Here is a 15,257-nt window from a genome sequence, read left to right on the forward strand (position 1 = left end):
AGGTTCTGAACTTAAAGAAGGGTAACTTTGAAGGTATGAGACGTGAATTAGCTAAGATAGACTGGCAAATGACACTTAAAGGGTTGACGGTGGATATGCAACGGCAAGCATTTAAAGGTTGCATGGATGAACTACAACAATTGTTCATCCCAGTTTGGCAAAAGAATAAATCAAGGAAGGTAGTGCACCCGTAGCTGACAAGGGAAATTAGGGATAGTATCAATTCCAAAGAAGAAACATACAAATTAGACAGAAAAAGTGGCTCACCTGAGGACTGGGAGAAATTCAGAGTTCAGCAGAGGAGGACAAAGGGCTTAATTAGGAAGGGGAGAAAAGATTATGAGAGAAAACTGGCAGGGAACATAAAAACTGACTGTAAAAGCTTTTATAGATATGTGAAAAGAAAAAGATTGGTTAAGACAAATGTAGGTCCCCTACAGACAGAAACAGGTGAATTGATTATGGGGAGCAAGGACATGGCAGACCAATTGAATAATTACTTTGGTTCTGTCTTCACTAAGGAGGACATAAATAATCTTCCGGAAATAGTAGGGGACAGAGGGTCCAGTGAGATTGAGGAACTGAGGGAAATACATGTTAGTAGGGAAGTGGTGTTAGGTAAATTGAAGGGGTTAAAGGCAGATAAATCCCCAGGGCCAGATGGTCTGCATCCCAGAGTGCTTAAGGAAGTAGCCCAAGAAATAGTGGATGCATTAGTGATAATTTTTCAAAACTCTTTAGATTCTGGACTAGTTCCTGAGGATTGGAGGGTGGCTAATGTAACCCCACTTTTTAAAAAAGGAGGAAGAGAGAAACCAGGGAATTATAGACCGGTTAGCCTAACATTGTGGGGAAACTGCTAGAGTCAGTTATCAAAGATGTGATAACAGCACATTTGGAAAGCGGTGAAATCATCAGACAAAGTCAGCATGGATTTGCGAAAGGAAAAACATGTCTGACGAATCTCATAGAATTTTTTGAGGATGTAACTAGTAGAGTGGATAGGGGAGAACCAGTGGATGTGGTATATTTGGATTTTCAAAAGGCTTTTGACAAGGTCCCACACAGGAGATTAGTGTGCAAACTTAAAGCACACAGTATTGGGGGTAAGGTATTGATGTGGATAGGGAATCGGTTGGCAGACAGGAAGCAAAGAGTGGGAATAAACGGGACCTTTTCAGAATGGCAGGCAGTGACTAGTGGGGTACCGCAAGGCTCAGTGCTGGGACCTCAGTTGTTTACAATATATATTAATGACTTGGATGAGGGAATTAAATGCAGCATCTCCAAGTTTGCGGATGACACGAAGCTGGGCGGCAGTGTTAGCTGTGAGGAGGATGCTAAGAGGATGCAGGGTGACTTGGATAGGTTAGGTGAGTGGGCAAATTCATGGCAGATGCAATTTAATGTGGATAAATGTGAAGTTATCCACTTTGGTGGCAAAAACAGGAAAACAGATTATTATCTGAATGGTGGCCAATTAGGAAAAGGGAAGGTGCAACGAGACCTGGGTGTCATTATACACCAGTCATTGAAAGTGGGCATGCAGGTACAGCAGGCGGTGAAAAAGGCGAATGGTATGCTGGCATTCATAGCGAGAGGATTTGAGTACAGGAGCAGGGAGGTACTACTGCAGTTGTACAAGGCCTTGGTGAGACCACACCTGGAGTATTGTGTACAGTTTTGGTCCCCTAATCTGAGGAAAGACATCCTTGCCATAGAGGGGGTACAAAGAAGGTTCACCAGATTGATTCCTGGGATGGCAGGACTTTCATATGAAGAAAGACTGGATGAACTGGGCTTGTACTCGTTGGAATTTAGAAGATTGAGGGGGGATCTGATTGAAACATATAAAATCCTAAAGGGATTGGACAGGCTAGATGCAGGAAGATTGTTCCTGATGTTGGGGAAGTCCAGAACGAGGGGTCACAGTTTGAGGATAAAGGGGAAGCCTTTTAGGACCGAGATTAGGAAAAACTTCTTCACACAGAGAGTGGTGAATCTGTGGAATTCTCTGCCACAGGAAACAGTTGAGGCCAGTTCATTGGCTATATTTAAGAGGGAGTTAGATATGGCCCTTGTGGCTAAAGGGATCAGGGGGTATGGAGGGAAGGCTGGTGCAGGGTTCTGAGTTGGATGATCAGCCATGGTCATACTGAATGGCGGTGCAGGCTCGAAGGGCCGAATGGCCTACTCCTGCACCTATTTTCTATGTTTCTATGTTTCATGCCATCAGGTTGGAGGCTACCCAGATGGAATATAAGGTGTTGTTCCTCCAACCTGAGTGTGACCTCATCACAACAGTGGAGGAGGCCATGGATAGGTATATCAGAATGGAAACGGGAAATGGAATTAAAATGGGTGGCCACTGGGAGATCCTGCTTCTTCTGGCAGACGAAGTGTAGGTGCTTGGCGAAGTGGTCTCCCAATCTACATCGGGTCTCACCAATATACAGGAGGCCACACCAGGAGCACCAGATACAGTAGATGACCCCAACAGACCACAGTGAAGAGCTGCATCAGCTGGAAGGGCTGTTTGGGCCCCGAATGATAGTGAGAGAGGAGGTGTAGCACTTGTTTAGCTTCTAAGGATAAGTACCAGGAGGAAGAGCAGTGGGGAGTGGCCTATAATTTCCTGTCTTTTGCCTTCCTCCCTTCTTAAAAAGTGGTGTGACATTTGGAACTTTCCTGTCCTCTAGAACTATTTCAGAATCTAGTGATTCTTGAAAGATTACTACTCATGCCTCCACAGTCTCTTCAACAACCTGGTGTGTAGTCCATCTGGTCCAGGTGACTTATCTACCTGCAAACCTTTCAGTTTCCCAAGCACCTTCTCCTTAGTAATAGCAACTACACTCATTTCTGTCCCCTGACACTTTTGAATTTCTGGCATACTGCTGGTGTCTTCCAAAGTGAAGACTGATACAAAATACTTCTTCAGTACGTCTGGCATTTCTTTGTCCCCCATTATAATCACCCCAGGGTCATTTTCCAGCGGTCCAATATCCTCTCTTTCACTCTTTTATATTATTGGTTAGCTTACTTTCATATTTCATCTTTCCTCTCCTTATTGCCTTTTAGTTGTCTTCTATTGGTTTTTAAAAGCTTCCCAATCCTCTAACTTCCCACCATTTTTTGCTATATTATATGCCCTGTCTTTTGCTTTTATGCTGTTTTTGACTTCCCTTGTCAGCCATGATCACCTCATCCTCCCTTTAGAATACTTTTTTTGTTCTTTGGGATGTATCCATCCTAAACCTTCCGAATTTCCCCCAGAAGCTCCAGCCGTTGCTACTCTGCCGTCATCCCTGCAAGTGTCCCATTCCAATCAACTTTGGCCAGCTCCTCTCTCACGCCTCTGCAAGTCCCCTTATTCCCCTGTAATACTGGCACATCTTATTTTAGCTTCTCCCTCTCAAACTTCAAGGTGAATTCTTTCATAATCCCTCTTAAGTATGGAACTTGTTTTCTATGTGTTAATAATGTGATTCTGTTGGACTGTATTTTTGCGCTAATGAGTCTTCAGAAGCATTCCTGCAATTTAGTTCTAAACTGGCCTCGGTCAGTTCATTTTGTTAATATTTTTTCATTGTTGTGCTTACATTTATTAAATTACTCAGAAAGCATGTTCTATAACAATGCCTTCAGTGTGTGCACCAATTGCTTCCAGTATAAAGACAACCACGTTCAGCTCCGGCTCCGAGCGGCTCTCCAGCGTCCCCTAATGGCCAGTTGCAGGTGTCACGTGGGCTGGCGCCCTCCGCGTCATGTGACCGCGTTAAAGATGGCTACCCACCTGAGCTACGGCAGGGTGGTTCTTAACAACCTGCGAGAGGCAGCCCGCAAGGAGCTGCGCGAATTCCTGGACAAGTGTGAAGGCAGCAAGGTCCGCGATGCTACCCAGAGCGGTTTGGTGGAGCAGTGCCCTAGGCAGAGCGGTGCTTCCCGAGAGGCGGAAGAGGGAGAGGAGGGGTTATAGTCCGTAGTAAATAGGGCTGTGCCGGGCTGGAGGGAGGATCGGGCGGGCATTAGCATTAATCTTGGGGCTGAGAGGGAGAGGGCAACTTTAGCAGAAATGTGAGTGGCGAGAGGGAGGGGGATGGTGTTGGAGGGATAGGCGAGAGGGAAATGGGGCTGGTCTGGGAGGTGTGGGAAGAAGGGTGGCAGACTTCAGAGATCGTGAATGAAATCGGGTTTAGTTCCCACCCCCAGTTGCATTAGAATAGTGTTTACAGTATGAATGTGTTATCTGATAAATGCACCTGCAGTTAGTTATGTCTTGGTGATATTGAAATAAGAAACTGACACCCCCTCCATCCCTGCAAAGAATAAGAGATGTGTTTTTTGTGGTATTTGTTATGTCAGTATGCAGTTTAATTAATCCTTGGCATTTATATGTTTCAGACTAATATGTCATTTGGCAAAACTGCTAATTTTGACCTTACAATAACACACTTGTTCCCTTTTCTCCAAAAGACATTGCAAAGTTAGAATGTATAAATATGACAACACTTATTGTTCTGAATCTGTGAATTGCTACAAAATTTGTTACAAAGTTTTACAAGTGGAGGGGAGGGCAAATGATGCTTATAAGTTTGGAGGCAGGAGTGATTTTAGTGATGAGAGGTGAAGAAACAAAATAAAAGTCTGAAACTGCTGGTAATAATCAGCTGATCAAGAACATCTGTGGTTCAAAGAAAGATGGTTATGGAGGACCTGTATCTGGCAGGGTTATGAACTGTGTGTTGATTTTAGTGTTAAAAGTAGATACACCCTGTTTTTGAACCGTAAAATTTATTGCAAGCTCCTGATGTGGGGAAAATTTGAGAAATTAACAAGGAGAAAATTTGTATAATGGTTAATAAAGGCTTCCCTTGCAATTCCATTATTGTGTATGAGGTCAGAATGAATTAGATAGAGAATGTAGAGTAAGAAGCATCTAGAAATCCAGGATGACTCTCAATGAGATGTTCACCAAGTCACTAACCAAATTGCGGGAAGGTCACATTACTGTGCTAAAAGAAAGGAAGAACTGGGCCATAGCATGAATGTATTCTTGGGATCTAAGCACTTGGGAATCTTTTAGATGCAGGGGATGTTGTATATTTGGATTTTCAGAAGGCCTTTGACAAGGTGCCACACGTGAGGCTGCTTACCAAGTTAAGAGCCCGTGCTATTACAGGAAAGTTACCAAAATGATTAGAGCATTGGCTGATTGGAAGAAGGCAGCGAGTGGGAATTTTTCTGGTTGGCTGCCAGTGACTAGTGGTGTTCCACTGAGGTCAGTGTTGGGACTGCTCTTTATGCTGTATATAAATGATTTAGATGATGAAATAGATGGCTTTTTTGCCAAGTTTGCAGATGGGTGGAAGGGCAGGTAGTGTTGAGGAAACAGGGAGGATGCAGAAGAACTTAGACAGATTAGGAGAATGGGCAGGAAAGTGGCAAATGAAATACAATGTTGGAAAATGCATGATCATGCACTTTAGTAGTAGAAATAAATGTGTGAACTATTTTCTAGACAAGAGAAAATCCAAAAATCTGAGATGCAAAGGGACTTGGGAGTCCTTGTGCAGAACACCCTGAAGGTTAACTTGCAGGTTGAGTCGGTGGTGAGGAAGGCAAATGTCATGTTAGCATTTGTTTCAACAGGTCTAGAATACAAGAGCAAAGATATGTTGCTGAGGCTTTATAAGGTACTGGTGAGGCCTCACCTTGAGTATTGTGAACAGTTTTGGGCCCCTCATCTTAGAAATGATGTGCTGGCATTGGAGAGGGTCCCGAGGAGGTTCACAAGGCTGATTCCAGGAATGAAAGCGTTATCATATGAGGTACTTTTGATGGCTCTGGGTCTGTTCTCACTGGAATTTAGAAGGATGGGGGAGGAGGATTTCATTGAAACCTTTCGAATGTTGAAAGGCCTAGACAGAGTAGATGTGGAAAGGATGCTTCCCATGGTGGGAGTATCGAGGACAAGAGGACACAGCCTCGGGATAGAGGGGCGTTCATTCAAAACAGATGCAGATAGCCAGAGGGTGATGAATTTGTGGAGTCTGTTGCCACATGCAGCTGTGGAGGCCAGGCCATTGGGCGTTTTTAAGGCAGAGATTGATAGGTTCTTCATTGGACGTGGCATCAAAGGTTACGGGGAGAAGGCTGGGAACTGGGGTTGAGGAGGAGTTTTAAAAAAAAAAAGATCGGCCATGATTGAATGGTGGAACAGACTCGATGGGCCAAATGGCCTAATTCTGCTCCTACGTCTCGTGGTCTTTTATTGTGTTACAAATGCAGTGTAAATGTGAGATGCCTTCCTCTTAATATTAAGACTGTTTGAATACACTTATTAAGATTAGTTTTGCCAGAGTTTGTATAATGTCAGTTACGCATAAATGGTTGCCTTAATCTGGGTATCAATTTTTCATTTATGCTTTTATCTATCCTTGGCTGTATTTGAAAGAAACAATAGTCCTTTTTGAATTCTCTACATGAGCATAAGATAATATGAAAGCTGAATTTGTTTGCAGTTGGAAATGTACAAAAGCATTCTTTTATCTTGCTTTTTGGTAGTGTACTTTGTAAATGTTCTTCAGCTCTATCTGATATTAAACCTACTGGGTAAGGAACTGTACTGGTTTGAAACCTATCAGTCTGTTCACACCAATGTCACTGATCTTTGAAGGAGTTTTAAAATTACTTTAGGGGTGGTTGGAAAGTACTGGCTATGGTCATGTCATCTCATTTCAAAGGCGAGTTGAGGTTGTGTACTTAACTTTGCTTATAACTTTTTGTTTGAAATTTCATTTGTGTATTCTCAATTGCTGTTGGCTGACTTACTGTTAGTAGTTTTTTTTCTTCCACAAATGTACACTGAAAAGGCATGCCACTGTATTATGACACAATAACTGTCTGGTTTTGTTGCACAGGCGATTGTTTGGGATGAGTACCTTACTGGACCATTTGGATTAATTGCCCAGTATTCCCTGCTAAAGGTAAATAACGATATCTTCAGCCTTGACACTAAAGCAATCACTGTTTCCACGTTGTAGGAAATGTTAGTTCTAATGCTCTCGGTACTGAAGTTATTTATGAGATAGTTGAAGAAATTTAGACATTTCTACTCCATTAATCAAAATTACCATTCTTTGTGCATGTAGGTGGTGTTCTTCAAAAGTTCAACATAAATTTATTAAGTGTATGTGCCATGTTGTACTACCCTGAGATTCACTTTCTTGCAGGCATTCACAGTAACTACAAAGAAACACAATAGAACGATGAAAAGCCACTCACAACAAAGACAGCAAACAGTACAAATAAAAAGAGGGGGAAAATACCGAGAATTTAAGTTATGGAGTCCTTAAAAGTGAGTCCATAGACTGTGGAATCAGTTCAGTGTAGGGGTGAATGAAATTATCCCCTCTGGTTCAACAGCCTGATGATTGAGGAGTAATAACTGTTCCTGAACCTGGTGGTGCGAGTCCTGAGGCTCCTGTACCACCTCCCTGATGGCAGCAGCGAGAAGAGAGCCCGGTGAAAGTCATTGATGATGGATGCTGCTTTCCTGCGACCGTGCTCCTCATCACTGTACTCAGTGGTGGCGAGGGCTTTACCTGTGATGAATTGGGCTGTATCCACAGCTTTTGGTAGTTTATTCGGTTCAAGGGCACTGGTGTTTCCATATCAGGCCGCAATGCCACCAGTTAGTAGAGACTCCACCGTGTATCTAAAGAAGTTTGTCAAAGTTTTCAATGACATGTCAAATGAGTTCAGACTTCTAAGAAAGTAGAGGCATGGCTGTGCTTTCTTCGTAATGGCACTTGCGTGCTGGGCCCAGAACAGGTCCTCTGAAATGTTAACGCCAAGGAATTTGAAGCTGCCAGCACTCTCCACCTCTATCCCCTCATGGACCTCCTGTAGTCAATAATAAGCTCCTTGGTCTTCCTGACATTGCGTGAAAGGATGGTGTTCTGGCACCACTCAGCCAGGTTTTCAACCTCCCTCCTATATGCTGATTCATCACCAACTTTCATTTGGCCTACTATGGTGGTGTCCTCAGCGAACCTTAAATATAGCATTAGACCTGTGCTTAGACTTGAGTGTAAAGTGAGTAGAGTGGTGTGGGGTGGGGAGCTGAGTGCACAGCCTTGTGGTGCACCTATGCTGATGGAGATCATGGAGGAGAAGTTACCAATCCGAACTGACTGGGGTCTGCAAGTGAGGAAATTGAGGATTCAGTTGCACAAGGAAGCATTAAGGCCCAGCTCTTTGAGCTTATTGATTAGCTTTGAGGGGATGATGGTGTTGAATGCAGAGCCGCAGTCAATTGCCTGAACTTAATACTAAAGTAGAATTTGAAGATCTGTAAAACATTATAAACAAGTTTTTTTTTAAATTCAGCAACAATTTGTTAGGCATTTTCTGTTAAAGGAGAGCATGCCTGCGTCTAGTTATAGTCCCAACATGAATTATAAAAAACGCTGGAATTCATTTGTAGTGAGGCTTTGTGTGTCATTGTGTCGGGCCAGGGTAAAGTGAAAGCCATCATAAGGGGCACTGAAACCACGAACAATATATAACATCAGGTTACGTTAGACCCTCAAACTTGCCTGCAGCTTTTACAGACATCTAAAAGTTTTAAGGTGTCTTAAGTACCAGTTGTGTGAGTATCTTGCAGTCAGCCCTTCCATTAAATTTAACGGGAAGCTCTCGTTGTGCCATCCCAGACCGGGCGCAAGATCTTTCATATATGCTTCTTCCTGCAAACTAACCCAACTTGTTCCCTTGTTAAACTCTTGCGTTCAGTACTCCTGAAGCACATCACTGCCTGCAAGTTCCAGATTTGTACATTCGAGCAAACCTGCAGGGAAATGTCAAGGCAGCGGGTAGTTTGGTAAGGAGTTGATTGGTGGGTGGGGAGAGATCTTCATGGAAAGTAATTAGTGATTATGTGTATTTAATATTTTGTCAAGTGTTGGTAAATATTTGTAATTAGGTGTTTAAATTCAATGTTTGATCAAAATGTTTTCAAATAATTTCAAAAACTGCTTATCAAAAGTATTGATAGATTTTCCTGGATGACCATAATACATTCATATGATGTTGTCTTACAATCCTACAGGAGCATGAAGTTGATAAGATGTTTACTCTGAAGGAAGGAAGTTTGCCTGAAGCTGATGTGAAAAACATCATTTTCTTTGTGAGGCCCAAGTTGGAATTGATGGATATCATTGCTGATAATGTTCGGTGGTAAGTACATTTAGTTTTAAACAAGATTGACAGTTTATTTTACACAAAACATCTTTTTATTTATATATTATATATAATATTTTTTCCATATCACTCCATGTGGTTGCTCTAAAGGGCAAGAATTGGGGCCAGAGTTTGATCCTCATCTTGGGTGCTCTCTGTGTGGAGTTTGTACTCTGGCCTTGTGTAGGGTTTCTGCTGGGCGCTCCAATTTCCTTCCACGTCCCGAGAATGTGCTCGTAAATTAATTGAGCTCTGCAATTTACCAGATCGTATAGATGAGTGTCAGGAGAAGCAGAAGTGGGAATGCACAAGATGAAACATTATTGGAGAAATAAAACAAAGGGGTTAGGACTGATGTAGGTGCTCTGCTGGGAGCTGGCAGGGTTCTGATGGGCCGAATGGGTTCCTACTATGCTGTGAAAAGTGCACGAAAAATAACATTGTAATTATAAAATTGATACTGTCCTGCACTCACTGGGCTTTGGACCACCCAGACAACAGCAATATTCCCATTCCCATTCCAACGTGTCAGTCCTCCTTTTGCCAAGACAAGGCCACCTTTAGGGTAGAGGAGCAACACCCTATATTCTATCTGGGTAGTCTCTGACCTAATGGCATGAAAATCCATTTCTCCTTCTGGTTTTTAAAATTTAAAAAAATCACTCTTTTTTCCCCCCCCCCCCCCATTCCCCAACTCTGGTCTCTTCTCACCTGTCTTCTCACCTCCCCTTGGGTCTCTTCCTCCTTCCCTTTCTCCTATGGTCCACTGCCCTCTCCTATTAGATGCCTTCCCTTCCAATTCTTTGTTTCCTATCCACCTGACTTTACCTATTGCCTTCTATCTATCCTCTTTCCCCTCCCCACATTTTAATTCTGGTGCCTTTTCCCCTTTTCAGTCCCGAAGAAGGGTCTCAGCCCAAAATGCAGACTGTTTATTCATTTCCATAGATGCTGTCGGATCTGAGTTCTTCCGGCATTTTGTGTGTGTTTGTTGCCTACTTAGTGATTGCAGCTCGGCATTCAGTGCCCATCCTCTCAGTACTAATCAACAAGCTTCAAAGCCTGGGACTCGATACCGCATTGAGAAATCGCAGTCGGTACAGATTGGAGATGACATCTCCTTGCTGACAGTGAACACAACTGTGCCTCAAGGATATGTGCTTAGCCCACTGCTCTAGCCTCATGACTGTGGTTAGAGAAACTCAAACACCATCTATAAATTCACTGAAGCTATTGTTGGCATAATCTCAGATAGTGATGAGGAGGTGTACAGGAGCGAGAGAGATCAGCTGGTCAAGTGGTGTCACAACGACCACCTTACACTCGGTGTCAATGAAACCAAGGAATTGATTGTGGACTTCGGGAATGGAAAGTCGAGGGAACACACAGCAGTCCTCGTTGAGAGGTCATTGGTGAAAAGGGTGAGCATTGTGAAGTTCCTGGGCATCAGCATCTCAGAGGATATATTGTAGACCCGTCATATCAATTCCATCGCGATAAAAGCGCACTAGCAGCTTTCTTCGCTAGTTAATGAGGATATTTCTCACGTTACCGATTCTTACCAACTTTTTACCAGTGTACACTAGAGAGCATTCTGATTGGTTGCGTCCTGGTCTTGTATGGAGACACCAACGCACAGGATCGAAAGGGGTTTTGAAGGGCTGTAGATTCAACCAGATCCATCACAGGTACAATCCTCCCAGCCATCAATGACAACTTCGAAGGAAGGCGGCATCCCTCATTAAGGACCCTCACTATCCAGGGCATGCCGGCTTCTCATTACCACCAGCAGGGAGGAGGTACAGGATCCGGAAGACCCAAACTCAACATTTCAGGAACAACTGTTTTCCTTCTGCTGTCAGATTTCTGAACAGTCGATGAACGCTACCTTACCGTCCCTCCGTTGAACAATTTAAGTCAATAACAATAAATCTGATTCTGCATTTGTTCTAATTGGCTTACAACCAAATATGATTGTGACAGGTTTTCCGTGTCAGCTGGAGAGAGTTTGTGGCAGACCAAAGAGCTACCAGAGCTTCCTTGTTGATTCCCACCTTCCTTTGTGAATTGCAGGCACAACTTCCTGAAGAGTAACATGCACACAAAGTGCTGGAGGAACTCAGCAGCTCAAGCTGAATAAAGAGTCGAATTTTTGGGTTGAAACCCGTTCTAGCCTTGGTGAAGTGCCTCAGCCTGGAACATACACTCTATTGCTTTCCATAGACGCTGTCTGACTTTGAGTTCCTCCAGCAGTGTGTGTTCGTCTGGATTTCCAGCATCTGCAGAATCTCTTGTGTTCCCGAGGGACAGCCAGCTTCCAGCTGACTGGTGAAGTGCCCCTCTCTGTAATTAGAGGAAGGGATTTCATTGCCCCATCTCCCCTACCCCCCAACTCCTTTATTGCAAACGTTCATGAGCTCCAAGGTGTAATGCTTGTGGGTGACAGTCCTTGCATTTAATTGTGTAAGGGTACCCACTTCCTGGTTAAATTGGACTTCTTGCCTGCATTGTATATTTCCCATAAACATTACCAAATCAACATTAGTTGATTTTTCATATTCCTCATCCTTAAAGGTTGCTGGTACATGTGTCTTCTGTGTAGGTAGGTGCAATGCTATCCGTCACAGCTTGTTATTCACCTCAGGCTGAGTCACAGAGTCAGTCATCAGCAGAGCTCAAATATTCTTGTGAGCTTCAAGTATTTGTAATGGCGATGGAATTGCTTACAGTGGCTAATCCATTGTTATACATAGAGTTTGGGTGTGAAGGTGGTGACAAGAAGGCTGGTTTTTGTTTGTTTTTACACAACTCTCCACATGTAACAAAACTTCCAAGAAACAGTATTTTGTGCATTTGCATGTACCCTAGTAATATACGTCCAGCTGTCATGGATTTATGCTAACACACACAAAATGCTGGAGGAGCTCAGCGGGCCAGACAGCATCTATGGGGGAGAGAAAAAGTACAGTCGACGTTTTAGGGCAAAACCCAATGTTGACTATACTCTTTTCCATAGATGCTGCCTGGCCTGCTGAGTCCCTCCAGCATTTTTGTGTGCGTATGTGTTGCTTGGATTAAAAGCATCTGCAGATTTTCTCTTGGTTATGGGTTTACACTATTTCATTTTCTTGTAGTGAAAGCAGGCGTCATGGTCATCCCAGAGACTTCCATATCCTGTTTCTGCCGCGTCGAAGTCTCCTTTGTGAGCAGCGACTTAAGGAACAAGGGACACTGATCAGCATCACCTACATCGAGGAGTATAATCTGGATTTGATTCCATTTGATAATGATCTGCTATCCATGGAAGCTGAAAATGCATTTAGGGTAACTACTTATTTCCATTCAAAACAAAACTTTCATTTTACTGTCCTGGATTAATTGGGCACATTTTCCAAACAGTATCCTGAAAGCTTTCAGCTGTATTAGCTATGTTCATTTTTGTCATGACTTGTTTTTTTTTTAAGTTGAAATCTTCACCACACACTTGCAATATTCCAGATGCTGGAAATCTGGAGTAATACACACAATATGCTGGAGGAGCTTAGCAGGTCAGGTAGCATCTATGCATTGGAATAAACAGCCGATGTTTCGGGCCAAGACCCTTCATCAGGACTGGGAAGGAAGGGGGAAGAAGTCAGAGTAAGAAGGTGGGGGGAGGGGAGGAAGAAGTACAAGGCGGTAGGTGATTGGTGAAATCAGGAGGGGTGAGCTAAAGAGCTGGGAAGCTGATTGATGAAAGTGACGAAGGGCTGGAGAAGGGGGAATCTGATAGGAGAGGACAGAAGACCATGGAAGAGAGGGAAGGCGGAGGAGCACCAGAGGGAGGTGATGGGCAGGTAAGGACTTAGGTGTGAGAGGGAAACGTGGAGGGGGGAGCTTGCTACATGGGCTTGCCTTCCATATCGTACGCGAGCCAGTACGCAAGCCTGGGCAGTATTGACTGGCAGCATGGCGCCAACAACGTAGACAGCTGGGACACAACATCCACGGTTGACCCTGGCCAATAGAGGGCTTCTTTGTTTGCTATCGTGACCAGTCATGGATTGTAATTGTAGAAGAATTGCAAAACTCTGATTATTCCTGTACATTTAGTAACAAAGCCATTATTTTAAAATATTTATTTTATAAAAGTTTGTGACAGCAACTGCAGATGATGGTCTTGGTCTCTCCTATATTTAATTCAAGGAAATTTCTGCTCCACTGTGGAATGGGAAGGGTAAATTAATTACAGTTAATCTTGTGAAAACTAAGTGGCTCTGGGGCAGGGGGTGGGAAAGAAAGAAACCTCTGGTAAATTTTTGGTCATAACTGAATAGCTGAAAATGGAGTCTTGAGTAGGCTTCTCCAGCAGGATGATAATAGCAAGGCATTTGAGGAGGGTGGGCTGTTCAACTCAGTCAAAGGCTGCAGTTGGGTCATTTGCACACACTTATAACATCACACTGCCTTGGATCTGTTTCACGAATGTATATACATTTTTAGTAAGTTATTGTGCATATAATGCCTGCATTTGCTAGTGGGGGCCATCTTTGCCCTTGTACAAGTTTAAATAAGTTTTGAACTTTTGTCAGGAAACCAGGTGGCTTGGATTTTCGTTCACAAATAATTAACACATTGTGTTGTACATTCGCAAATAGGAATGCTACCTTGAGAATGATCAGACTGTCTTATTCCATGTGGCCAAAGGATTGATGACTCTTCAGGCTTTATACGGAACTATTCCACAAATATTTGGGAAAGGTGAATGTGCTCGGGTAAGTTCATTCTTCCACCACCTTGCTTGTGAGTTTTGTCTTTAATGTCAATAAGATTTTCAAGACACTTTTTATGAACAAAACAAAGGTAATAAATGCAGTTTAATTGGAGCATACACATTTGAACCACTGAACTTGCCAGTTTTTCTTTGGACAGACAGCATTTTGTTTGTATTAGGAGCTCGTAAAGCAGTGTATTTTTAAAATAAGAATTTCATTCTTGCACACTAAGCAAAGACAACCTGATTCTTGTTTGTTATGGGAAGTACTGAAGGTGAATTTTGTTTGCACTGGTCCCAGTAGGTAAGCTGCAGGCTTGGAGCACAGAATCGGGAGTAGGCCTTTCAGCTCTTTGTGCTGAGACTGGCAATCTGTACAATTGTGGCTGATCAATTACCTTGGCACCATTTCCCTTGTGTCCAAAAGTGTATCAGTTTGTCTAGAACATAGTCATGCTTCATTGCAAAGATTTGTCTTGTTCATTTCGTTTTACTTTCCCACATGTAAAAATTTGTTAAAAAAAATACTCTAACAAAGTTCAATGCAAATTTATTATCTACATGAATTTCAAGGTCATTTATGTATTTCCCTGCAGCCATTCACAGTAGAACAGAGATATATGATAGAATCAAAAGTAATCGTCTCTCAGAAGCATTGCCACCTGACAGGGCACTGTGGCAAGTGTATCATCCTGACATTTATTTCCCCTTCTCACCCCCTTGTCCTTCCCAGCTTAAGCTTCCTATTTATCCCTAAACTCTTTTTGTCAGTTGGTGCCTTATCTAACTTTCTGTGGTCCTTCTAAGAAGTGAATCTGAATTTTTTTTTAAACCTCTGGTTGATAATTTTAACCCTGACTATTATCTCCACAGCTTGTGGCAAATATGATGCTAAGAATGAAACGTGAATTTGCTGGAAGTGCGAACCAGATTTTGCCTGTATTTGATAAACTTCTGTTGCTTGATCGTAACGTGGATCTGTTAACGCCTCTGGCAACACAGCTGTCATATGAAGGACTGATTGATGAAATATACGGAATTCAAAACAGTAAGTTCTGACATCTCGCATTTGCTAATGCAAACTACCTGCTGCAAAAAGTTGCAACTAAGATGTAAAGTATTTGAGTTTTGTGGCTCGCTAAATTCCTGGAGTGAAGTGGAATGGTGGAATCGTGTCACTGTGTATTTAATCCAGTCTTCAATTAGGCTGACTTTCCCAGCATGAAAACAATTCAGCTCAACTTTGGAATTTTAGAAG

General features: G+C 42.8%; 1 protein-coding gene across 1 annotated transcript in view; it reads left to right on the forward strand.

Moving 5' to 3' along the window:
- Nucleotides 1-3,761: 3,761 nt before the first annotated feature.
- The window catches only part of vps33a (VPS33A core subunit of CORVET and HOPS complexes), a 29,594-nt gene continuing 18,098 nt past the window's right edge, over nt 3,762-15,257 (forward strand). Inside the window, exons 1-6 of the mRNA XM_072247602.1 lie at nt 3,762-3,886; nt 6,924-6,989; nt 9,116-9,243; nt 12,381-12,570; nt 13,884-14,000; nt 14,873-15,047. Coding sequence (XP_072103703.1) covers nt 3,785-3,886; nt 6,924-6,989; nt 9,116-9,243; nt 12,381-12,570; nt 13,884-14,000; nt 14,873-15,047 — 778 coding nt within the window. The 5' untranslated portion in view covers nt 3,762-3,784. The remainder of the gene's footprint in view (nt 3,887-6,923; nt 6,990-9,115; nt 9,244-12,380; nt 12,571-13,883; nt 14,001-14,872; nt 15,048-15,257) is intronic.

This window comes from Mobula birostris, chromosome 31 (genome assembly GCF_030028105.1).
Source record: "Mobula birostris isolate sMobBir1 chromosome 31, sMobBir1.hap1, whole genome shotgun sequence".
NCBI classification, from domain to species: domain Eukaryota; kingdom Metazoa; phylum Chordata; class Chondrichthyes; order Myliobatiformes; family Myliobatidae; genus Mobula; species Mobula birostris.